This window comes from Malaclemys terrapin, chromosome 6 (genome assembly GCF_027887155.1).
Source record: "Malaclemys terrapin pileata isolate rMalTer1 chromosome 6, rMalTer1.hap1, whole genome shotgun sequence".
Taxonomy (NCBI): domain Eukaryota; kingdom Metazoa; phylum Chordata; order Testudines; family Emydidae; genus Malaclemys; species Malaclemys terrapin.
In genome coordinates, this window is record NC_071510.1 from 42837643 (window position 1) to 42864293 (window position 26651).

General features: G+C 41.2%; 1 protein-coding gene across 3 annotated transcripts in view; it reads left to right on the top strand.

Moving 5' to 3' along the window:
- JAK2 (Janus kinase 2) overlaps nucleotides 1–26651 on the top strand; it is a 141997-nt gene that overhangs the window by 71626 nt on the left and 43720 nt on the right. For 2 of the 3 annotated variants that reach the window (XM_054031926.1, XM_054031927.1), the window contains exons 3-7: nucleotides 9359–9482; nucleotides 11437–11554; nucleotides 12134–12279; nucleotides 15367–15679; nucleotides 18248–18388. In XM_054031926.1, the coding sequence (XP_053887901.1) occupies nucleotides 9359–9482; nucleotides 11437–11554; nucleotides 12134–12279; nucleotides 15367–15679; nucleotides 18248–18388 (842 nt within the window). The remainder of the gene's footprint in view (nucleotides 1–9358; nucleotides 9483–11436; nucleotides 11555–12133; nucleotides 12280–15366; nucleotides 15680–18247; nucleotides 18389–26651) is intronic. The other variant, XM_054031929.1, reaches the window with a different exon arrangement.

The window sequence follows — 26651 nt, forward strand, 5'->3', positions numbered from 1 at the left end:
GTCAACAAACGCACTCAAAAATTCCCCCGGGAGTAGAGAGTTAAAGAAACACCTATGACAATCCGGTTCCTGTTTCTCTGCCCCCTTCCTTCCCCCAGAGCTCAGTCGAGGGACCAGACACCCACAACTCCTCTCCCCGCCCCCAGAGCCCACCTGCAGGGCCCCCCCAGCCAATATACCTGAACCGCTTTTCCCCAGAGCCCAACTGTGGGGACCTCCTAGCCAAGATACCCACACGCCGTCCCCCCTTTCCCAGAGCCCAGGGATCCAGAGGGAGAAAGAGCCTGGTGCTTGGACCCAGGCTTACACAGAGTTTCCTGTATTCCCTCAGAGCACTCTGGGAACTGCAGCTGCCAGGAACGGTTTAGCTCCCTTTCTTTCTCCCCAGCAATGTCTTCTATGTGCAAGCTGGGCTCTGCTGAGTCCAGTGGCGGCTAGCAGCCCATTCCTGTGAGGGGAATTCTGCGCGCACACCATTAATTTCTGCTAAAATCTGCATTGGGCAGAATTCCCCCAGGATTAAATATAGAGGTGTGTGTCTTGTAAAATCTATAAAGTACTTTGAAGTAAAAGGTATCCTATAAGTATACATTTTGTATATCAGTTCTTTCTTTTTCACCTTCCACTGATCTGTAGAATGGCTGGAGCCCGCATTTCATATATTGGCGAGAGACTGAATTTGATTGGATAGGATAGATTAATGTTGAACTCTGTAAAATGTTGTAACAGTTTGATTTATTTCTCAAATTCATAATTGGTCAAATACTTATTGAACCATGAAGCTTCTACTCAGTTCTTTGTTTTATCCTGTGACATAATGCATTTATTACTAAATAGTGCTGGGTTATTCCTTGGGGCTTTTTAGTTTAGTTTTGGTTTTTCTTTGGTGACATTACACAGTGTTTTCCATCTCTGTATTTTCCTGTATGTCCATGACTTTCATTTCTTGAAAATCATCTGTAAGGGCTGGCAGCTCTTGCAGATTTTGCTGGCTCCAATCCAAGCAAGTGTCAGATGATTTTCCCCATTAGATTCCTCTTGTGAGTCCGACAGCTTTACTGTGTGCTTTTTGTAGTTAGCCTTGTACCTGTGTGTAGGGAGAAATGCTGTTCTGCAGCAGCTTCAAATCAATGAGGACTCGAGCGAATCCCATTTGCTCAGCGAGTTATTGCTATTACATATAAAGAGTTGATTAACCACATCAGAAATGTAAATGAATCTGTTATTTTTGTAGCACCATATACTTTAGACGTGACGTAAAAAGACAGCTCTCCTGCCCTGAAGAGTTGAATCTAACCAGACATTTGTACAGAGGGGGGAGAGATGCCACATGCAATTTCCTCCCCACACCTTAATTTCCCCTTTTGTGCACGAATCTTCGCTTAGTTTCCTTTTAACTCTTGTGTGTTGTGCTTGATAGCCCCTACCTAATGTTTCTCTTGTTTTTTAACCTGTGCCTAACTTATTTGCTTGCTTTTATCTCTCCTATTCTGTTTGTACAAGCTTTACCTACTACTCAGATTACCTTTCCTCCTCCTCATTTGAACCATCCCATTTCCTTTATCATTATGACTCATGCCTATGATATTTTAGCTTTCATCCCAGCCCCTTTTCCCTTGACCTCCAGATAGGTATCTGACACCAAGCTGCAATGGCCACCCTCCATACCACCCCCATTGCTAGGTAGCAGTTCCATATTGGGAGCAAAGTTAACAAAGCACTTTTAGAAGAATCTGTTTCCTGTTTGTCAGGCCTAGTCATAAATCCTGGTAATTGCAGCTCCTCAGTCTGAGAACCAGCTCATAGCTTTCCCAGGCATAAATTAAACATCAACAGGATGTGAACAGGAAATTGTCTCCTGTTCAGCAAATGAAGGTCCTTTTCCAGCTATTTCATTTGGAAAAGTCAAGATTTTTCCAGTCTGAGTATAAGCGGCTCAGACTCTTGCTGTTTGTGTTATTTAATTTTAATTAATTTTAAAATAATAATCTTAATGATGAACATTTTGGGAAAGGGATGTCTTTGTTAAAGATTCAGTATCTCTGTCCATTCCACTCAGCTGTGAGAGCTTACAGTGATCAGGCTCTGAGATATTCAGGAAGTCCTCCTGCAAAGTCAGGGAAGGCCAGAGTTGATATTGCTAAAGTTTAAAAAACAAATAAAAAAAAACAAAAAACAAAAGCTGAAAATGTTTTTAAAAACCTTTAAGGTCTTTATACATCATAAAGAAGCAAAAAAAGGACACAAGATCAACCAGGGGGGAGAACACTTGGCAGGTCACATCCAAAGGTCGCCATGAAAAATTGAGTACATCTTTGTTCCAGGAGGGTAGATTTTCAGAGGCGTAATTTTGTGCGTGTGTGTATTGGGAGTAGGGTGCATGTGAAACTTGCCTTTGAAAATCTGGCCCGAGGTTTGCACTTCACCCCCCCCCCCCCCCCGTCTCCCACTGTCTTTATGGTCATGGTCATCCTTTCATAAGCCTTAATCTAACATTTAATCTCTTTTGCCACTTTTGGAAGACAGGATAATGGGCTAGATGGACCATTGGTCTGACTCAGTATGGACGTTCTTATGTCAAAGGTAATCAGAAAGCCCAGTTTTTGGTGTCAGCCAAGTTTGTTAGAGATTCTCAGTATGCAAGAAACTGAGCACAGTTGCTCACAAGAGCATTCAGTTCTCAGTCTCCCAGCTTCAGATAAGCGCCGACTTACCGAGTTGCTGAGGGGTGCTCGATCCATACTCTGCCCCAGACCCAACCCCTTCCTCCAAACCACCACCCCACCCCGCCTCTCCCCACCCAATCTAACCAGCCCTTACCGTTAAGCAGACACCCGAAGATGAGGCTGCCTGGGACACACAGGCTGTGGAGCATGCCCATGGGGAAGACGGGGGGGCCCCGCCGGGGCTTGAGCTCCGCCTGCCCCTCCCAACCCCAGCTTGGAGTCCAGTCGCATCCCTCTCCTGCTGGCGCCGCACACTGCTGCCCTGGTCTACGGCCCCAGCTCTAGCTCCGCCCCCACGAGGCACACTCCAGGCGCGGGGTTGGAGACTGGGGTAGCAGCATGCGGCGCTGGCAGTAGAGGGACACGGGTGGACTGGGCAGACAGACGCAAAGCCAGGGTCGGGAGCCCTAGCCTGCGGATTCGGAGGGCTCCGGTTCCAAATTGGGTGGGCTGGTTAGATCCTAAGTGGGTGGGCTGCGGCCCACCCAGGCCCACCAATAGCTATGCCTCCACGGGCCCCCGCCTCTTTCCACCCCATTCCCCCTGCCTCCACTTCTCCCCCACCAGCGCTGCAGAACAGCTTATTACTGGTGGGTGGGGAGGTGCTGATCAGTGGGGCTGCCAACGGGTGGGGAGGCACTAGGAGGAAGGAGAAGCGCTGACCCATGGGGCTGCCAGTGGGTGCTGAGCACCCACTGTTTTTTTCCATTGTGCTGCAGCCTTGGAGCACCCATGGAGTCGGCAGCTATGCAGCTTCATCCTTGAATTCCATAGTCAATAGATTCCTCAGAAACTTTTTAACATTATTAGGCACAGCTGTGTAGCTAGACCTTTATAATTCTATAAGGTGATCAATTTAGGTGTTCAATAATTTTATCGACATACAGCAGTATTGTACTCACTTGTGAGATGTCTCTCTCTTTGAGCTGGTAGAAGATACTCTGTGAAAACTTTCTTCAATGGAAAATCGGGTTTCAACTAAACTAAAATTTTCACATCAAGTGTCTGCTTTCCATTGTTTCATTGGAAAACCAAAAACCCCGAAATGAAAACTTTAATCTATAAATTATTTTCCAGCTAGCTCTAGTTAGTATTGTAATTTACCATGAGACACTACAATAAATGACGTGTTTAGATATACAGGGTTCCCTTCTCTAAAGCTCCCTCAAAGTTAATTTCAGTAAAATATGTATTATTGTTGTTCAGTTTCACTGATTTGTGTGTATTATTTCAACAAATAAAAACACGTTTTTGTTAGAAAACGTTTTTAGGTGTTCAGACATGAAATTGCAGTCTTAGACAAAAGAGAAAAAAAATCATTGAATATTATTGCATTTGTTTTTTACTCAATTGTCTGAGATGATTACTAAATGCCCTGCTCCTCCTGATATTTACTGTTGTCACTTAGGCAAGGTGGGAATCATGTACAAAGGGCTTTGGGTTCCATTTTTTTATGTCTAGACTGTGTCCAATTGTCATTGACTCTGATGTCAGTGACTCAATTCCCGTACACCTCATGGGGGTTTTACTTTTATACTTGGCACTGCGCATCTTGGCTTCCCCTCTGTTTACTTTGACAGAACCTAGTGAAACATCTTGGACCAGGTCCTCTGGCATGTTGCAACAACTTTCCACCACACTAAGTTAATAATCTAGCCCTAAATTCGTCCAGTCTGTCCCAGGGAGTATCCTCCTGGTATAAAAGTGATCCTCCAGTGGGGTAGAGAAAACTTAAAGGTTCTTACACCACTCACCGTCCTTGCTTTCAGTGAAGCAGAAGTTGCTGGAGGAAAGGGGATGTGGACAGGACACACACAGTGCAGGCCATACTTACGGTTGGAGGACACTCTCCTGGGAAACAGCGACTCTGAAAAAGATTTGAGAGTCGTGGTGGATAATCAGCAGAACATGAGCTCCCAGTGTGAGACACTGTGGCCAAAAGAGCTAATGAGATCCTGGGATGCAGACACGACTGATACCTGCTGATAGTGGGGAGTGAAGGGGTGCACAATTTAAAGGTTTGCCTCCACCTCAACAGCTTGAGTCATGCCTACCCCTTCCCAGTATACTTCTCCCCCCCCCCCCTTACCCTCAGTGGCCTCTCCCTAAAGCTCCCAGTTGGCAGCAGCTGCCTCTCCCTGCTGCCAGCTCCAGGAGCTGCTGCACAGGGAGGGAACCAATCCAGAAAACCCTGGCAGAAATCTGGGAGGGGGGCACGACACCTCTGCTGGGATGCATAAACAAGGGACTCTCAAGTAGGAGTAGAGAGGTTATTTTACCTCTGCATTTGGCACTGGTGTTACTGCAGCTGGAATTTTTTGTCCAGTTCTGGTGCCCACAAGAAGGCTGTTCATAAATTGGAGAGGGCTCAGAGAAAAGCCACAAGTATGATTAAAGCAGTAGTTCTACAACTTTTGTATTGGTGACCCCATTCACACAGCAAACCTATAAGTGTGACACCCTCCCATATAAATTAAAACCACATTTTTATATTTAACACTATTAGGGAGGCGAAGCAGGGTTTGGAGGTGGAGGCTGACAGTTTATGACCTCCCCATGTAATAACCTTGCAACCCCCTGAGGGGTCATGACCCCCTGTTTGAGAATCCCTGGATTAAAGGATTAGGAAACATGCCTTGTAGTGGCAGACTAAAAGAGCTCAATCTATTTAGTTTAACAAAGAGAAGGTTAAGGAGTGACTGACGATTGTCCGTATCTGCAAGGGGAATAGATACTTAATAATGGATTCTTTAGTCTAGCAAAAAAAGGTATAACATGATCCAATGGCTGGAAGTTGAAGCTAGACAAATTCAGACTGGAAATAAGGTGTAAATTTTTAATAGTGAGAGTAATTAACCATTGGAACAATTCGTCAAGGTTTGTGTTGGATTCTCTGTCACTGGCAATTTTAAAATCAAGATTGGACATTTTTCTAAATGATACCCTCTAGGCGTTATTTTGGGGAAGTTCTGTGGTCTGTTATACAGGAGGTCAGACAAGATGATCACCCTTCTGGCCTTGGAATCTATGAGTCTTTGTGGTATGCCAAGCCTCAGCTATGTTTTTGGCCCCTAACTGCAGTCATCCTTAAATTCAAGGGACTTCTTCCCATGAAATAACACATTTTGAATTGCATGCATGTTCATCTAGACCATTTTTTCATAAAACTCCATACAGATAAATCTTCTGTTTTTTCTCTTTAAAACAGAAGTAAAATATAAATTTAAACTCTCACTGTTAACAAATCAAGGTGAAGTAATTAATTAACTAACTAGTTTTAGGATTGGGGACTTCCTTATTTGGTTTCTCTACACATGCAGAACACTGAGGAATACAATATTGTGTGATATGATTGATGTAGAATGTCCTCAAGATAACATTCGAAGGACAGGGACAAAGAACATTTTAACCAGTTGCTTGTGTCTTTCTTCATCCTAACAAGCTATTCTAGATTTAACATGTTCTGTTTTACCTTGGCAGAACACTCCCATGAGATCATATTTATTGACCTGTTAGAATTTTAGATGACTCTGGTGGAGGAAGGCTAATTAGTACTCCTGGATTGCTTCCAGAGAGAGAGAAGGTTTTCTCTTCTTCAGGACATACTGATTTCTTAGCACTTCCACCTCCTACATACTTTGGATCCAAACATAAGCCCTCCAGCTGCCTCTACACCTCTGGGATGGCCCATGTATATTAGCCACTTATGTATTTACATACGTTCTTCATTTATTCAGTTTCACTGCTCTTGTAGCAAATATGTTTTAAAGTATAGTAAGCACAAATCTCTGTAAACCCTGCTTCCCCATTAATCAAATCTTCAGTTCTTGTGACTTCCAAGTTTTTTCATCATCCATGTATTGTAGTTCACTCTTAATTATGTTGCCTTAATGGGAAACATTCAACTTCATTACATATGATATATTAGTGTAAACCTTTCCTCCCCATGTAAGACTTGCAGCTTCAAATAGGCTCTTTCCTACTGTTCTACACATCCTTTTTTGTTGTGTTGTTGTCCTGTAACATGACGTTCTTGCAGTAATAACTATAAGTACTTGTATTTGTCATAGATTGGTACATCATCTCTATGTAATGCAGTTGATTTTATGCTGTTATGTACTTGGACCACTTATATGTCATATCAAATGATCTGTGAACCTTACACTTTGTTAAACATAAAACATAACAAATGATACAAGTGATCATCCTTATTCTCTCAGCTATTTCTTTGTTTTATCTTATTTCTTTGCCAGCCATTGAACATTCCTGTCCTAGTAGAATAATTGCACCTTCCTTTTAGTTGGTGGTTGTCTCTATTTTAGCCTGTTCATCAAAGGATACTTTTGAGGAACAATTTTAAAAAAAAAAAAAAAAAAAAAAAAGCGTCTTTTCTAGCCATTGTTACTAAGAATTTTCAAGCAGCAGCTAAAATTTTTTTGGTTTATTTTTTTTAATGTATCTTTTTTGCAAACTATTTGACCTATTGTATGCTGCAAGGCTACTAATAAACCTCAGGTATCAGAATATAGTAACTCCTCGCTTAACGTTGTAGTTATGTTCCGGAAAAATGCGACTTTAAGCGAAATGATGTTAAGCGAATCCAATTTCCCCATAAGAATTAATGTAAATGTGGGGGTTAGGTTCCAGGGAAATTTTTTTCACCAGACAAAAAACTATATTATATATAACTAACACACACACACACTCTAAGTTTTAAACAAACAATTTAATACTGTACACAGCAATGATGATTGTGAAGCTTGGTTGAGGTGGTGAAGTTAGAGGGTGGAAGAAGGTAGGATATTTTCCAGGGAATTCCTTACTGCTAAATGATGAACTAGGACTCGGCTGAGCCCTCAAGGGTTAACACATTGTTAATGTAGCCTCACACTCTGCAAGGCAGCACGAATGGAGGGAGGGAGACAGCATGGCAGACAGACACACACACCCTGTGTGTGGGAGAGAGAGAGATGCACATTGCCCCTTTAAGTATGCTGACACCACATTCTAAGTACATTGCCTTTAAAAAGATCAGGAAGTTGAGACAGCAGCTGCGGCCAGCTCTCTCCGTCCTGAACCCTGTTGTATCTTCCCCCTGCTCTATATGGAGAAGGGGCAAGCAGGGGGCAGGAGTAGGGGAGAGGGGGACAACCCTGATATTAGTCTTCCCCCTTCCCTGCATAGCAAGCAGGAGGCTCTGGAGAGCAGCTCCAAGGCAGAGGGCAGGAGCGGCACTTGGCAGTGGAGGGAGGGACAGCTGAACTGCCTGCAATTGGTAGCCTGCTGGGCAGCTGCTGCACAGGGAACATAGGGGAGCTGATAGGGGGGCTGCCGGTCCACCCTGGTTCCAAGCCCCACCATATCAAGCATGTTTTTATGTTTGTTACAAAATATTTTTAGATATTCAAACAAGAAATCACAGTCTTCTGGCTTCACTGCCGACTCGTGGCGCCTGCCTGCCTGCCTGTCTGTCTCTCTTTCTTTTCCCCCCTCAGGTCAGCTTCCTTTGAATGTGACTAGTCCTACAATGAGAGACCGTCCCTATGTCACAGAAGCATTTCCTTTTCGTTGTGCTCTCTTGCCCTAAGCTTCCTTCCTCTGTGTCCTCCTGAGTTTATAAGTCTTAGTACAATAGTATTAATACCTGGAATACGTAGGAATGTGGACTTAATAGTCATGGTGATTCTCTTCATGTTCTGCTTTTAATTCTTCTTTAAAGGTAATGGTGTAAAACTAGTGCATTAGTCTGTTCAATTTTTGAAAAAACACAAGAAAAAATTTAAAACAAAGTACTATTATTTATTATTCTGGTAGCACATAGAGGCCACTCTGCTAGGTACTGTATAGCCATATGGAGATGGTCTTTGACTTGAAAGCCTTATAATCTAAGGGTTTGTCTATCCAGGGAGTCATTCCAGAATAGCTATTCCTGTTTAGCTCCATGGGATTAAGCTAATTGGAGTAAGGGCTTGTCTCCACTAGAAGCGCTATATTGGCACCCTTGCACTAATGCAGCTGGGCTGCTGTAGCGCCTTTGGCTAAGACGCTCTGTGCGACGGAAGAGAGCTCTCCTGTTGGCATAATAAATCCACCTCCACGAGAGGCCGTAGCTATGTTGGCAGGAGAAGTTCTGCCACCGACATAGCACTGTTCACACCGGCGCTTAGTTCAGTGTAATGTACGTCACTCAGGTGGGTGACTTATTCACACCCTTGAGCAACGTAAAGTTATACTGAAGTAAGTAGTAGGGTAGACCTGCCTAATGCACATATGAAGTTAATCAGGAATAGTTAACCTGCTTTAAATTCACATCCCACCTTATTCTAGATTAATTTTCATGTGTAGACAAGCCCTAGATATAAGGTGAGAGACAACAGCAGGTGGGTACAATGGACAGACCGGGAGCACAAAGAAACAATGAGATGATACTGAGGCAGAAAACAAACTGCAGCATGCAGAAACTTGCAATGCAACTGTGACCTACCAGTGCTATAGATAATCAGTTAACAAGACTCTCAGATAATATCAGTCCACCACTTTTTACCAGGGTGTGTTTTCTTTCTACTAAAAAAAAGTGTTTTGCATAATAACGAACTTCTCAGTAAGCATTTGTTTTTCTGTTGCTTTACTAGGTATCATGCCTGTGTACCATAACATGTTTGCACTAATGAATGAAACAGAGAGAATTTGGTATCCTCCAAATCACATCTTCCACGTAGAAGAATCAACCAGGCTCAACATACTCTACCGAATAAGGTAGCATGACAACTCAGATAACACCTAAAAAAGAACTGTGATTTTATTTTTCATATTAATGCAAAAAGCTAAATAACAAAGCAGTAGCAAACAATATAATGTAAAATGTAACTGAATTCTAGTCTCCATATGAACTATTAGGTACACGATAAGAAGCATACAAAATATGTGGGATTGAGTAAATTGAATAATCAATTGTATTGTTTGTGCCTTTGTATTGGAGGTAGCTATACTTGCCTCTTCAGGTTACAAAACAAAAAGGTACTGAAAGTACAGGGAGTTCCAATTATTGTTTGTTTGTTTGTGATAAATGATCAAGTAACAAGAGCCAAATTTCTTGTTCGTGGATTTGTGTTTTTGAGTTATGATGCTAATGTAATTACTAGAAGTTCTGAAATGTAAAAAGTCCTTCAGTGGCTAAAATGCTGATTTATAGATATAATTAAGTTATCCTATCCAATTATCAGGACAGCTACAGCAGAATTTGTATCTATCCAATGAACAAAATCTCTTTTTTGAAAGGTGAACTTTTTGAGCTGCTCATCTACAATTTTCCCTTCTGAAAAGGCTTTTATTTCTTTGAAATGCATAAGGTATCATGGATGTCCCTTTGGAAAATTAGTTGCAAATTGAAATGCAAAATGTCCTCTTAATGGCTTGGTTTGCCCTATGCTGGTAGACTGAAATTATGTTATTGAAATTTCTGGTGTGTGCATCTGTTAATTTGTTCCCCGTTCTATTACAAGAGTACGATAAGAATGACTACCAGACTGCACAGCAGAATACTCAACCATATTGGTAATTCCAATTTAAAATGTGGTTGTGGTCAGCAAAGCTACTCTGAAAATCTTACTTCTTTTTAGGGTGTTTTGTTCATTCTCCACTAATGTCATACATACAAGGCAAAGTAAGATCAACCAGTATCAAAAAATCAAGCAGTTTGTTTTGTTTTTTTATGGTATATTATGAGCAAAAGAGATTCAGGAATCAGAATTTAAAGCTGGCAGTTTTGTTAGTGATATATACCTCTATCCCGATATAACACTATCCTCGGGAGCCAAAAAATCTTACGCGTTATAGGTGAAACTGCGTTATATCGAACTTGCTTTGATCCGCCAGAGCGCACAGCCCCGACCCCTCGGAGCGCTGCTTTACCGCTTTATATCTGAATTCGTGTTATATCATGTCACGTTATATCGGGGTAGAGGTGTATTAGTTGGATTAGAATACAGCTTTCTGTTCTGCAGTTGTATTAATTTTATAGTGCTGCTCCTAGTTCCAAACATTTCTTTTAGTAATCTAAGGCTAGGTCTACACTACCCGCCTGAATCGGTGGGTAGAAATCAATCTCTCGGGGATCGAATTATCGCGTCTCGTCGGGACGCGACAATCGATCCCCGAATCGATGCTCTTACTCCACCAGTGGAGGTGGGAGTAAGCGCCGTCGATGGGGAGCCGCGGAGGTCGATTTTGCTGCCGTCCTCACAGCGGGGTAAGTTGGCTCAGATAGGTCGAATTCAGCTACACTATTCGCGTAGCTGAATTTGCGTATCTTAAATCAACCCCCCCCCGTAGTGAAGACCTGCCCTAAGATATGATTTAGTCACATTGGGAGCAGTTACAATGTTTGCAACAACCACTTTTACATGAACCTCTGTTACCTCGTTGTATTAAACTTGAATGACTTGATACCCAGAGTGTTTTCTTTGGGATCATGTAATGGTTGTTCGCTTAGGCATAGAATAATCTTGTCTTCCTTGGGCGTTGTTATATTTCATTGTATCGTCTCGGGGTTTTTAGAGGACTAAGTATCTTGCTACAGGGAGTCGTATAGAAAAATAAAACTTAACTTTACCAAGTGATGGTATTTAAGATGTGCGGTCTTTTTCAGCAAATATACCCTTTAATTTTGTTGATATTTGTCTAACTAGACAATGTGTATGTTTCTCAACAGGTTTTATTTTCCTCACTGGTATTGTAATGGCAGTAGCAGAGCATATCGTTATGGTGTTTCCCGAGGTGCAGAGAGCCCTGTTGTTGATGACCTTGTCATGTCTTATCTGTTTGCTCAGGTATGACTTTCAATTGATAGTTCATGATTGACTGTTTTTTTTTTTTTTTTTTTTTTTTTTTTTACCTCTTTGCCACTGCTTTTTGACACCATCATCCAAACGTAGAATGTGGATGATGTCCCACAGAAATAACCCACAAAGCTTGACTTAGTTTCTCAGAGGCCAGTTTTAAATATGCAAATGAAACTCAGGGCCATATTGTTCCTCTGCAGTAGGAAAGAATGAAAACCCAGCGGATCCATGTTGTGGGGGAAGAGATGAAGAACTATGCTGCCTCCACCATATCATTCCCCTCAGCAAGCATCAGGCTCCATTTTTTGAGAAGAGCAGGCTTGGAAATATAGGACCATACCGTCCCTGAAAAGACCTTGTGGGACTTCAGCAATAAGCTGATACAAACCTTTTAAGAGCTGGGCTACCAAGGGGTGAAAAGTACCTGGGAGCCAGTGTAGAGATTCACAGAGTTTTGGGTACAGAAGAATTGAGTCACAAGAATGTTCAGTAAAGAAAATGTTATAAAAGAGAAACTATGATGAGGTAAATTTTCAGTCTGATTGCTTACGCTCTTTTCTCTCTCAGTGGCGAGATGATTTTGTGCATGGATGGGTAAAGGTGCCTGTTACTCATGAAACACAGGAAGAATGCCTTGGAATGGCTGTTCTTGATATGATGAGAGTGGCCAAAGAAAAGGACCAAACTCCCCTGGCTATCTATAATTCAGTCAGGTAATTCCTTACTTCAGAACAATGTTACTTTTACATACAGTAAAAGGATGACTCATTAGTTTACTGTTTTCTCACTCTGCCTTTCTCTTTCATGTTACCCAAGTAATTAGCACCTGGACAGACACACAATTTTTGGCAACAGATTTGTTACAGAGCAGAGATTCCCAAACATAGAGAGATTATCTCATGACATCCTCCCTTTACCTCTGTGATCGCATGGACTACTTCTCTTTCTGTTAGCAATTGAACAATGTCTTTGTGGCAACTTCAGCCATTGCTTACATAGAAAATAACATTAGGAAAGTAATTAATGTATTTTTAGCTGTTTTTAATTAAATTTAGCAGGTGGAAACAAGGAGGAATCAACACTATGTGACCAGTTCTCTGTGGACCTCTGGCAAGTGTTCTGTGGGCTGCTGGTGATGCATGGACCATAATTTGGGAACCGCTGCTCTAGAACTTCCCATCTGTCTGCAATTTTTTCACGCTTTTCAGTTTCAAAACCTTTTTCTTTTTATATCTGAAAAGTCCATGTAACTATTAACTTTATTTTCTACGACATATATTTGTCTGTGCTCTTTTAATCCAAAGAATCACTTCACCTATACACAATCTTAAAATAATAGACTAAAGTGCACATGCAACTGAAGGAAACATATGTGCAAACATATTCTAATTTTGAGCTTCCAGGGTGCAGTCAGGAAGAATAAGTAATTTTTGTTTAATGTTTGTTTTAACAGAGAGCTTCTAAAGTACGAAAGACTTAAATTTCACACAACCTTGCAACATTATTGAGTCCTAAAGAATGGGGTTCTCTCACTTTTGTTATGCATGTATTTGTGTCACCCAGCCCTGATAGCACTCCTATTGTCTGGATGGTCACCAAGCTACTGTGTTTGACCCTCACATACTGGGCCTATGTGCTCTTAAGTTTCCTTTGGTGTGAGTAGGCTGCAGAACTGCCCCGACACACTTTCTGGGCACAGGCTATCTGTCGGTTATCCCTTCACAAAAATGGGACCTCGCAGTCTAGCTGCCATAGGCTCCAAGATTCCCCGGTAGCTTAAGCACACCCTTCCTGTTTTGAGCAGGGGGTTGGACTAGATGACCACCTGAGGTCTCTTCCAACCCTAATCTTCTATGATTCCTCAGCGATCTGACCTTGTGTGAACTCTGGGTTTACAGTTACCTCTTCAGGTGTGTGTGATAATTGAACCAAACAGACACACAGGCTTTGTAAGATATCCAAAAATGAATCACTCTTTACTTTTGCTAGCACAAGACGTAAACAGATCTAGATAAACAATAACCTGTGTATATGAATTTCCCTGCCTCATGTCCCTTACCACTCTTGAACATTCTTTGGGCTTAAGTCAGAGTCCTCTAAAGAGTCTAGGCTTTTCCTCCAAATCCTGGAGTATCTCCCTGTAGTCTGTAGCCAGTTTCCTTCTTCCTTGGCTGATCCTGCAGCTAAGCAAGTCCCATCTGCTACAACAGTATGTCCCCTCCTGCCCAAGCTTCCTTTTGTCTCATCCTCCAACCCACCCAGTCTCTGTTGTTTTTAAAGGGTAGTATCAACACCTTGGTTCTTTGTCCTGCTTCTGGGGAAATTCCACTCTCCAAATGCTAGACAAGCTGGGCGGAACTGGTTCCATCCAGGTTACAGCTACCCATTATTCTGCTAATGGCTAGATCTCACAATTGTCCTATTCAGAGCCAGACACACCTGCACCCCTCTTGCCTCCTCAGCATAAGAGGGATGGTGCAACAATACAGCAAAAGACAACCATAAAACAGAAGGATATAGACAGTTCTTAAAACCAAACTGGAATTCCTAAGCTGTACGTAGACAGATTCACTCAGTTATCAGAATTTGCTTTTACACTGTATTTTATCAATGTATACTGCTAAAGGCCCTGTTCAGGAAATCGCTTAAGCATGCTTTTAAAGTGCTGAATGGCACTTAAGTACATGTTCCTGAATAAGGGGCCAAAGAGAACAAATGAAAACAAATGTGCAGGAGTAAATGCTTAAAATAGTCTGGTGCCATATTTCTGAAATTGTTATGCCCTACCCCTCTTTTCTATACTAGCATCATTTTCATTACACCATATTAAGTTATTGATATTACCATATGCTACCCAGGATATCTGGAAACCATAATTTAAAGATAGCAAGGACTCTTTCATTTGCTGGGAGGAAGACCAATTACTCAAATATTTCTTTTCCCTTTAAAATGTTGACTCACTAAATTTTTTATTTGGGAGGATTTCTGAGGTAATCACCTCTTGTCTAGATAACATGTTCTCTCGCTCTCACCTTTTCTTCCACTCTGGTGAGTCTGGTTTTGAAAGTTTTTTTGTGTCCATTCTTTTGTTAAACTTCTTCATATCATAACTTTTAAAACATTATATTTTCATTTTTAATCACCTTGTTAACAAGATACTACTAGAGCCAGTGCCACAAGTGGTAACTGATTAAATAAAACTTGTTTTAATATTGTCTTTAGATTTTGGCATCTTCTTTTAAGTTACACAGAGAAAATGTTAACAGAGCATTAAGTTATAAGAACATCAAGCACTCAAAAGTTAAGAAATCCAGCCTCCCAGTACAAGGCTTAGTTCATGATACAGTGTAGAATTGCATTGTTTGTTATCTTTTTAAACTTGACATATGTGGTTCTGTGTCAGATTTACAAATCTGAATGATCTAGAAAGATCAGGATTTTGCTACATTGGCATAGCTATGGGAATTTATCAATGTATCCTGGCTGACTGGACTTCTCCCCAACCCCACATAATAATGACTAAATCAGAAATGTCCAGGTTTATGGAAACAGCAGTGTACTATACTTTGGAATTAGTAAATGAAAAATAGAAAATGGCACAATAAGTGTGGTTTCATTTTCAACAACTTTTACTGAAGACTGAAATAAAGACCATAATATCTTTTAAAATCACAGTATGTAGTTCATTTGATAAAGTATTTTCATGTTGGCTTTGTATTTATTTAGCATACAGAAATAATTTCCTTTTCTAGGCTTCATAGATAAACCTTGGAATTTATGTGCTAATCTTGTGTTCACAGTTACAAGATGTTTTTGCCTAAATGTGTTCGGGCAAAAATTCAAGACTACCATATTTTGACACGAAAGAGAATAAGGTACAGATTCCGCAAATTTATCCAGCAGTTTGGCCAATGCAAAGCTACTGCCAGAAACTTGAAACTTAAATATCTTATAAATCTGGAATCCCTTCAGCCTGCCTTCTATTCAGAGATTTTTGAAGTAAAAGAGCCTTGCAGAGGTGAAGAAAGGTTTGCAACCATTATAATAACTGGAAATGGTGGAATTCAGTGCTCAAGAGGGAAACATAAAGACAGTGAGCCACTGACAGAACAGGTAATCCATGTGAATATGGCATCACTTTGATTATTTTAAGGATTTTGCCAATGGACATGGTAACAGAGTAATTTGGTCATATGTTACATGTGCTGATTAATTCTAATGTAGTACTATAGAATGAATTATGACTTTGACTTAATAGTTCTACTGTGATTTCTGTATGAAGGGGATTTGACTTGAACCAAACAGCACAAGACTTTTTAAATTAGGTGGATTTTTTTATATAGATTATAAGAGAAATAACTTTTGGCTAAGCAATTAAAGTACTTAGATGACAAATGAAGAGTGCAGTTCTCTGTCATTCATGCTATTAAAACATAATTATTATAAAAGTTGATATGAGAAAGTAACAGCTCCGCCTAATTTAAGAGTTAAAAAAGTTAAATGATTCAATCATTTGTTATAATCATGCAGTTTCATTTTATTCTTAATGTTATCTGGGTGTTTTTGGTTTTTTTTACATTGTTTTCCATCTGAATATTCAACAATTGAACTTACCGTTATCTGATGCTAGTTGCTAGCAGGAAATGAATTACTGGTTGTCAGGAATTACCAAGTCTAGCTTTGATAAGTCCCACCTGTTCCATTGCTAATGTGTAATGTACCCAGATCAGGTCAGGAAAACTGTTATCCCAAAGACGATGTATCATTTCAGGAGTATATCTTATTTTTTGTACATAGCTTTTAAATAACAGAATATTATTGTGAAACATTTCTATAGCATTAACATTTTACACATTGCTTTACAGACTATAGATGAAACAACCCTTCTTCTAGTATAACCCTTCTTTATAATCTAAATAAGACTGGGTTTTTTTCCATAGGGAAATTTGAAGGAGGAGTATTAGAGGTGATCTCCTTTTTTAAAATGAATAAATGACCTTACATTTTTAAATACATATACATTTCCTGATAGATAACAGACTAGATCAAAACAATAATGTGAAAAATACCTTGTAAAGCAAATTGAGGTTAACAGATAGTTTACAAGTGATCACAGGCCATTATGTAAAATGACACTTTTATGATATGGTATTTAATCATCAGGCATATTAAAATATGTAACTATATATGTGTAAATATCTTGATATTTCTTCATGTGTGCTTATTAGTAACAGTGCAGATTGAGCTGAGGTTTGGATAATTGGGCCAATAGTTATCACCTGTATAACTCTGATGATTTAATGTTAAATGTTCCTACTAGACACCCTTCATATGCAAAAAGCAGCCTTCAAGAGACTGTTCTAATGATGATGTGCCTGGAGTTATTTTATAGAAAAACAGGCCTTTTAAAAATCACTTTTTGTACATTAATTCATTTATTAAAATTTGCCCTCTTTGAGCCATATTTTCATAAAGAAACCTCTATCTTTGCACATGCTGAAATTTGTGTATGCAGCTGTACCATTTGTGCATGCCAGTCAGGCCTTTAATAGCAAGAATAATACATAGGATTCTTATTGTTTTTCCTCTGAAATTCTCAAAATTCTTTTCCAAGATGAATAAGCATTATTGTCCCCAGTTTACAGATGAGGAAACAAATGCATGAAGAGTTTAAGTATCTTGTTTGAAGTTATAGAGGAAGGCAGGGGCAGATGGGAATAGAAATCATCATAGAAATCACCAGACCCCCTGTCGTCTGCTCTGACCATTAGACAACTCTGTCTAATGTAAGATGATTAACTACATTTACCTGTGGACAGTTTCTGCATTTGTACAAAGGGTTGCATGCTCAAATTTAATAGTGAGGTAAGGCTAGCTGTATCTTTGACTATTGCAGCAAACCAGCGTCACAAAACTTTACTCAACCACTTGCTTGGAGCAAGATATTATTATTTTTATTTTGGTGAAGTGGTGGTGATGCAGTGGCTGTGATAGATGGTCTTGCCAGCCCAGATTCTTATCTAGTAACTAGGCATAACTCCATTGACTTTAGTGCAGCTGAGAATCTGGCCCAGTATCTTTATGGAGAGCATGGGTGAATACATGTTGTGCCAGTATAACCGTGGATACACCTACAAAACGGTTGCAGTAAATAATAAACTAGAAATTCTTACTCAGATTATTATCAGGCTTGTTATTTTCCTTGAATTACAGAAATAACAAATAATGATGTATATTATCTAAAATGCTACAGACAACCAACTAAAAAGCCATTACCTGTATAACATTTTGACTGATGTACCATATCCATCTGGTGGAAGAACTGACTCACTTTTTCTGTCCGATATTTTAAGAATTCAGTTTGAGGTCAGAATTTAAAGAACCAAATTTTCAAAAATTCCCTGAATTGTACTCAAGTCAAAATTCACCCAAGCTTCTAGCTCCCATTGTGATTTGTGCCTTCGACTACCATGGTCAGGGATGCACAAGTGTGTGTGCATTTTTCATTGTGAAAATCAGCATCCACTTTGTGATTATTTGATCTTCAGTATTTTGAATTCATTATCATTCCTAAGGTGGTGAAAATATTTATCTAGGGTTGTCGGAATTCTCAAATTTTGAATTATACGTTGAAAAACCATTTACTATGTTAGTATTAATCATAACTAACATTTATTATAGGAATTACAAACATATTGTGATTTTCCTGATATAATCGATGTCAGCATTAAGCAAGCAAACCAAGAAGGCTCCAGTGAGAATAGAATTGTCACCAGTGAGAGTAGAATTGTCACCATTCATAAGCAGGACAGCAAGAATCTGGTATGTTTATTTTTCTTATTGTTTTGATTTATATTGATATTGGTTTGATCATGCGGTGGGAATATGGCAATATTCACAATATTCTACGAAACCTACGATGCGGTAAACAATTACTCAGATGTTAATAAGGCAAAAGGTAAAAACTGAAGATTTTAACAGTGATCACTATATCAGTACATAGGCTAATGTATTTGAAGCACCATAGCATAGACTGAAATTGAAACAAGGATATTTAAAACTAACACTGACACTTTATCTGTAGTTCGTTCTCCAACTTCATTGTGCCTAGCTAAATAATTATTAAACTTGTGCAATTTTAATTTAACCTAGACCCTAATCCTGCAATTCATTGTGCATGGGCGCGGCAGTCTGTCCGTGTGCGCGCGCACACAACTGCAGGATTGGGATTTGAGATTAGCCTGAAGGGAAAAAGATATACAGAACTATATACATCCATCTAGACAAAAGGTACAAAACTAATAGTATAGCTGTTATTATTTAAAATATTCTGTGAGGCATTCGTTTGAAAAGTGTTAGTCTGACAATGTAAACAAGTCACTTACAAATTCTCTTTACAGTATATTGTGTGTGAACTAAAAAGCCACAATTGTTCATCTTTTTAATCCTAGCATTCTATTAGCAACACCATTTCCTGTATGAGATAACCTTTTGGTGTAGTGGTTTCTTTCTTGATCCACATTACTGATCTGTGTAACATCAGATTTCCTGTTTCAGTCATTTTCCTGGCTGATCAGAGATCTACAACTTGTTGGCACACAAGACAGATGTACTGCTAAAATGGTTCTTCCTTCCTGGAGAAAGTAAATCCAAAACCTGCAAAAGCATTTGAATGAGAGTGAATTAATTTTCTGTTTTTAATGCTGCCTTTAAAAATGATACTGTTTTTCAGAATTATATTAGATTTGATATAATTACTCTTCAGTAGTCACATAGAATCTACACTTGTAGATAATTAAGCTGTGTTTTTGGTAGCTAGCCAATGGAAACAAATGGTTTTTAATGTAGTCTTTTCCTGTAAAGTGCATGCGTGAGGAATATTTGTTCTTTATTACAGCACTTTCACTTTTGGATTATTAAAGAACATTCTTTTCATTACGTCTTTCATTGCTGTTTTTCAGCTTCAGTAATGTTCAACTTTTCTTTTAAGGTAGTTCAACCCCTTTTTCTTATGAAATGTGGTTGGTCGAGGACAGCGTATAATGTAGTTAAGATTCATCTGAAATGGGAGGGAAATGAAGGAACAGTCCATAGATTGGAGCACATTGACACAAAATAAGGAAAGAAGTATTTTCAATATGAGATGCCCAACTTTCCTCTTGCTGTCTTTCTAATATCTACCAGGAAGAACTGTTAATTTTCACATCTTTGGTTTCTCCTTGTTAAGCGAGGACCATATTGGGAGAGGAGTTACCTTTACAGGATTTATGTGCCAGAAATTATCCCAACAAACCTGTGAAGCTCTCTCAAAAAAGAGGAATCTTGGGAAAGGCAGAGCATAGAGGGTGCATGAAAGATATGGGAATTAAAAACTTGTTGTAGTTTGAGGTTATTTATATTGATTTGAATAAAACCAAACATATGTGGTGGTTGGTTTTTTCCCTCTCCTCACCCTCCCCATCTCCTTTCCTCGTCGTGACCTTTAAAAAAAATTACAAGAGGTTGCTCATATGTACGTACTAACTGGTTTGTCCTTTTGTCTTTCTATCAGGGATGTTGTGTAATAAATGTTCTTCCTTTTTTATACTGATAAAGCCTTTTGTTGCGAAATAAAATTAAGTCCATATTGCATTCTGTTTTACCCATTCATTGTGCAGCATCTATAGCCCTTGTTTTCATAAATACAGCAGTTGCATCATACTACTGCAGCCTAGAAGTATGTGTGAGTTTCTGTTCAGCACAAATGCTTTATTAAAGGGCATCTCCTAAGAAAAGGTGAAAAACCAGAATATGTCAAGTTTTAGGCATTTAATATTAGAGCTGGTGTATTCCAATCCCAACCAAGTGAGTCTGTAGACAATCTGCTTGACATAGATTAAGGCCTTGTCTACACTACGGGGGGTGATCGATCTAAGTTACGCAACTTCAGCTATGTGAATAACATAGCTGAAGCACGAAAGCTTATGCTCTAATAAATTTGTTAGTCTCTAAGGTGCCACAAGTACTCCTGTTCTTATAGCTGAAGTTGACGTACTTAGATCTACTTACCACGAGGTCCACACTATGCGATGTTAACTGGAGATGCTCTCCCGTCGACTCCCCTTGCTCTTCTCATTCAGGTGGAGTACAGGAGTTGACAGGAAAGTGATCTGTGATCAATTTAGCGGGTCTTCACTAGACCGCTAAATCGACCCCCGATGCATCGATCACCACACGTCGAACCCCCAATAACTGTAGACAAGCCCTAAGTACAAGCTTTTCTTGTGTTAAATAAAGTTTAAGAAATCATGACCAGAGTATTTTAAAATATTTATTATATGGCAGCTTTATTGAGAATCATGTTATGTAAAGTTACGCTGTGTAGCATATTAAACAACCTTTCTTACAGCCACATCATGTTTCACTATATGACTCTTCAAAAAACCCTTGAGATCTCAACTTCTGGTGTATAGCTCAGGTTATTCAAATAAACTACTTGAGAAAATAGCAGAAAATACACTCGCTGGCCCTATAGCCAATGGAGAGTCTGTTTTCTCTGAGTTGAACTGAGTTGCTGGTATTGGAAAGCAGACTGGGGAGGAACATACCTTGGGGTTTGAATCACCACTGCGCTATTTCAGTTTTATACCAATGCAACTCCATTGAAACCAATGGAGTTACTCTGGCATAAAATTGGATTGTGACAAACTCAGACCTGATAGTTGTAGGAGGGTGGTTGAAGGTAGGTATATCAGCCCATTAAAACCTCTTTCTTGTGAGCTGAAAAGAGGTTACCTCAGGTTAATTAGGGACACCTGAGCCCAGTTAAGGGCCACCGTGACCTTTAGAACCTCTTCTGGTGAGAGAGCTGGGAGTAGGGACAAGATACAAGCTGTAGAAGGGTTGGAGGATAGGTTTCTTCTAGGAGGAGAGCTGTTCTCCTTCTCATAGGGGAAATATCGAGTTGGGGAAGGGCTGACAGCCATGAGCCAGTATGATAAGGGTCAGTGCTCTGGTGGGAGCAAGGAAATGGTTTTGTGTGTGTGTTGGGGGGGCGGGGAGGGAGGTTGTTAAGAAAACCACTTGGGACAACCCTTAGGCCTACCTTGTGAAAACTGTGACTAAACCATTGTTAAGAATTATAAACTGTAGAGAAGGACTGATTTCCTCTAGGCCTCTGCTCCCCACCAGAGGGATAACTGCTGAGGCTGATGTGACAATAGAGGTGTGTTGCCACATGTGGTGTTAGGGATGGGATCACATACAGCGGACTCTCCTGGAGGCAAGATAAATCATTCCTGAGATAGGACGACGTGGTAAGGATGCTGGTGCAGGCCACTGCACCACAACAGGAGGCTACCAGAGTACAGATGGCTGCTCAGCAGGAATCGATATAAATACAACAAGAGACTAACCAACTGCTGGTGAATCAGGTGATACAAGACCAAGGCACACTGCAGGAAGTAGTTAGACAACTGAAGGCCCTGATTTACTCTGGAAGGTGACCAGGAGGGAACTCTATCTTAAAGACTAGCGGTTACCTACAAAAGATGATGAAAAAGAGAGATGTTGAGGTTTATCTTCTCATGTTTGAAAGAACAGACCTATGTGAGGCCTTGCCCCAAGACCAGTAGGTCAGTATCCTTGCTCCCTGTGTGGGAAGGCACAGCAGGCCTACCACGATATGGCAGCAGAAACTGTCAAAGACTATGCCCAGTTGAAAACTGAGATCCTGGCGAGATCCAGAGTGACTACAGCTATAAAGGCCCAGGAATTCCACAAGTGGAGGTTCCAGGATAACAAAGCTCCAAGACCACAACGGTTCAGCTTGAGCCATCTGACACAGAAGTGGTTGCATCCTGAGACCAACAGTATGGAAAAGATTGTAGAACTCCTGGTTTTGGACAGATTCCTGAAAGGATTACTGCCTGTGAAGGTGGGTTGACCAAAATGACCCTTCTGACTACAACGATTTGGTTGCCTTCGTAGAGAGATACTTAATAGCCAGAGAGCTTTCAAGGACTGCCAGAGAAGAGATGTGCCAGTCCCAAAGGCCTGTACCTCTGAAAGTTTGGGTATGACTATATGGGGGAGGAGGGATGCTGAAGTGTGACCTGAGACTGGGAAGGGACTTGGGGAACCGGGGAGAGAAGGCCATAGGATAAGGCCTAATAGACCATAGAATAGGGAGATATCAAGAGCTATGTATAAATGTTATGCTTGGGGGGGGAGCTAGAACATAGAGCAGCTCATTGTCCTAACAGTGAGGAGCCCATGCAGTGCAACTTGGTGGAACAGTGAGAGACCGTGCTTAATCAATCCTGCAGGAATAGCTTTAACTCCACATAGATATATGTGGCTGTTCAAGTTGAATGGTATAGAGACAGTTGCTTTAATAGACTCCGGAAGTGAAGTCACACTGGTCTCCGGGAAACTGGTGGGGTAGAATGAACTGTCTGAAAAGCAGTGGAATAACCTGCATCCATGGGAAAGTTAATTATTAAATGGCCATTCCTGTACAAATAGAGGTTCCGGGAAGCACAACAAGGCTGGTGGCGGCTGCAATCTCTAAACTTCCATACCCTGTGCTCATAAGACAAGATTTCCCAGGGTTCAGAAATTTACTCCCAGTGAAAGGAATGGGGGAAAAGTAATAACTCGATGTCTGATATCATGATTCCAGTACATAGCCCGCCTTCCATCTTCTCTGAATTAGCCCCAGACTTGTTTTCAGAGTCCCAGAAGACTATGTGAGAAAGATGGGCAGACTGAAGACTGGGGACCAAGATGTTGGCCCAGAATCAGAAGGTGGTGCTTCTAGGTAAGCAGTCTCATCCAGCAGGCATGGAGACAACTCAGTTACTGAACCTGAGGTTGAGACATGTTCCACAAAGACCAACCCTCAGGGTAAAACTGAATTTGGACATTTCAGATGCTTGATCTCCTATACCAGAATATTAGAAAACTAGTAGTCTAGGTAAATGAGGCACCAGCAGAGGGGAAAACCAAAGGTCCAGGGCCTTACTTTGTGATTTTAAAAAAAGGACCTATTGTATAGAATACTCTAACTACAGGAGCAGGAACTGAAACAGTTTCTAGTACTCCAAGGACACAGAAAGGCATTATTCGACATAGCCCATTGTCATTCGTTTGGGGAACATTTGGCACTGAATAAAACACTAGATAGAATCCTTTGAAGGTTCTTTTGGCCAAGAATCTATATGCAGGTTTGACACTATTGTGCTTCCTGCTCTGAATGCCAATTGCATAGCCCACAACCTCAATTAATGGCCCCTTCAGTGCTCCTACCGGTTATCTAAGTCCCATTTGAAAGGACAGTGATGGGCCTGATAGGCCTGCTGGAGAAATCAGCCCAAGCTCATCAGAGTGTGCTCCTTGTGCTGGACTTTGCTGCCTGGTATCCAGAAGCCATACCCCTGGGAATCAGTGTCCAAGATGATAGCTAATCCAAATATCCTCTCAGATAGGAATACTCAAGGAGATTCTGACAGATGAAGGCACTCCTTTCATGGCAGAGTTGATGAAGGACTTGTGTGTGCTGCTTCAAATACAGGCCCTACAAACCAATGGCTTGGTCAAACGCTTCAACGGAACACTGAAGAGCATGATACGGAAAATAGTGAATTGAGATTGGAAAAACTGGGATACCTTGCTACCCTACTGGAATCTTGTTATAATGGAGGTTCCCCAACCTTCCATAGGGATTTCCCCCTTCAAGTTGCCAAGTTGTTGCCACCCCACAGCATATTGGACATTGCCAAGGAGCACCGGGAGGAACAGCCTCGCTAAGAAATGGGCATCATTGAACATGTGACTCACATGGGACAGACTAACCCGTCACCCCAATAGCGTGAGAACATATGGAAAAAGCACAAGCAGCCCAACAGTTATAATCGACAAGCAAGTGTTCTGAAATTCCAGGCTGGGGATTGGGTAATGGTGATGGGACCCCCAGCAGAAAACAAGCCCTTGGTCAAATGGCAGAGGCTATATGAAGTAACAGGCCATTGCAGAGGTTAACTCTAAGGTTCGACAACCTGATCTCTGAAAGCAAGAACAAATCTACCACATCAACCTGTTAAAGCCCTGGCAAGACAGAGGTCATCAAGGTGATGGAGTGAAGCCATGATGTGTTCTCAGAGAAGCCAGGCAAAACTGTGGAAGCTCATTGTCCCGGATCCAGGAATAAATGAGAAGATTAAACCATATTGGATCCCTGAAGCTAAAAGGAAAGAGATCAATACAGAAATGAAGAGGATGCTGGAGTTGGGAATCACTGAAGAGTCCCATAGTCAATGGACCAGCCTAACTGTTCTGGTTCCTAAACCAAATGGTACCATGAGGTTCTTCAATGACTTTTGAAAATTAAATGAGGTGTCCCAGTTCAATGCCTACCCCATACCTCAGATAGATCAGCTAATTGATCAGGTGGGAAAAGCAAGATTCTTGTCTACCTTTGACTTGACCAAAGTTATGGGTAAATCCCTCTGGCAGAGGTGGCCAAGGAGAAGAGGCCACCTTTTCTATGCCACAGAGCTTATAGCAGTACATTATCCTCCATTTTGGATTACAAGGGGCTCCAGCAAACTTCCAGTGACTTACGGATAGCAATTATGTCCACATGCCAGGTATGCAGCTAGCTACTTGGATGATGTGATCATACACAGCCAAGACTGGGGGATGCACCTAGAAAAAGTAGACGCAGTACTGCATACTCTGAGGAAAGTGAGTCTCACTGCTAACCTCTCCAAATGTGCAATAAGGCTAATGGAAGCCAAATATCTCTGGTACATCATGGGGAGAGCTGTAGTGAAACCCCAGTTGAACAAGTTAGAGGCAATACAAAGTGGGCCTTGGGTAATCAAGAAGAAACAGGGCAGGGCATTTCTGAGGATAGTTGGGTATTACAGACAATTCATTCCCTACTTCACCACCAGGGCATCCGTCCCAGACATGGTAAAATGAACCTGTGCAGCCAAAGAAGCTTCTGTGGATCTGAGAATAGCCCTCTGCAGCAGTCCAGTGCTAGTAGCCCCAGACTTCCAGAAGGAGTTTGTACTACAAATAGATGCCTCCAAAGTAGGGTTAGGAGCCATAGTTTCTCTCATGGCTACAGAGGAAGACCACCCAGTTTTGTGTCTCAATAGAAAACTTCTCCCCAGAGAACAGAAGTACGCCATAGTGGAGAAGGAATGCCTCATGGTAAAATGGGCCATGGAAACCCTCTGGTATTATCTGCTTGGATGGAGGTTTACGCATGTTACAGGCTATGCTCCCCTGAAGTGAATGCACCAGAAAAAAATGCAACACTAACAAGATAGTTTCTGTCATTACAACCCTTCTGCGTCAAAGTGCAGCATAGGGCAGGAATCAGGCATGCAGCCCAACCCCATAATGTTGAGCTGGAGGGCATATGTGACAAAGTCAGACCTGACCACTCTCAAAGGGTGGTTGAAGGCAGGTATATCAGCCTTAGAATGGTTAAAGTCCTCTTTCCTAGGAGCTGAAAAGGGTTTACCTCAGGTTAATTAGGGATCTCTGAGCCCAATTAAGGGCTGCCAATGACCTTTAAAAACCTCTTCTGGGGAGCTAGAGGGGAAGGAGGATCAAGGAACAATCCACAAACTGCAGAAGGGTTGGAGGCAGCAGAGAAAAACGTTTCTCCTAGGGGGAGAGCTATTCTCTTCTCTATTGGGGAAATATTGAGTTTACTATTTTTTGGAGATGTGCAGGTGACCAGGAGCTAGCACAATAAGCATCACTGCTCTGGTGGAAGCAAAGAAGAGTGTGTGTGTGTTTTGCGTAAGAGAACCACTGAGGCATACCTTGTGAGCAGGGGCGGCTCCAGGCACCAGCTCAGCAAGCGCGTGCCGGGGCAGCAAGCTGTGGGGGGCAGCCTGCCGGTCGCTGGGAGGGCAGCAGTCAGGTGGCCTTCAGTGACGTGCCTGCGGGAGGTCCGCCGGTCCTGCAGTTTTGGTGGCAGGTATGCCGAAGACGCAAGACCGGCAGATCACCCGCAGAAACGCTGCCAAATCCGACCACCTACAGGCGTGCCACCGAAGGCCACCTGACTGCCGTGCTTGGG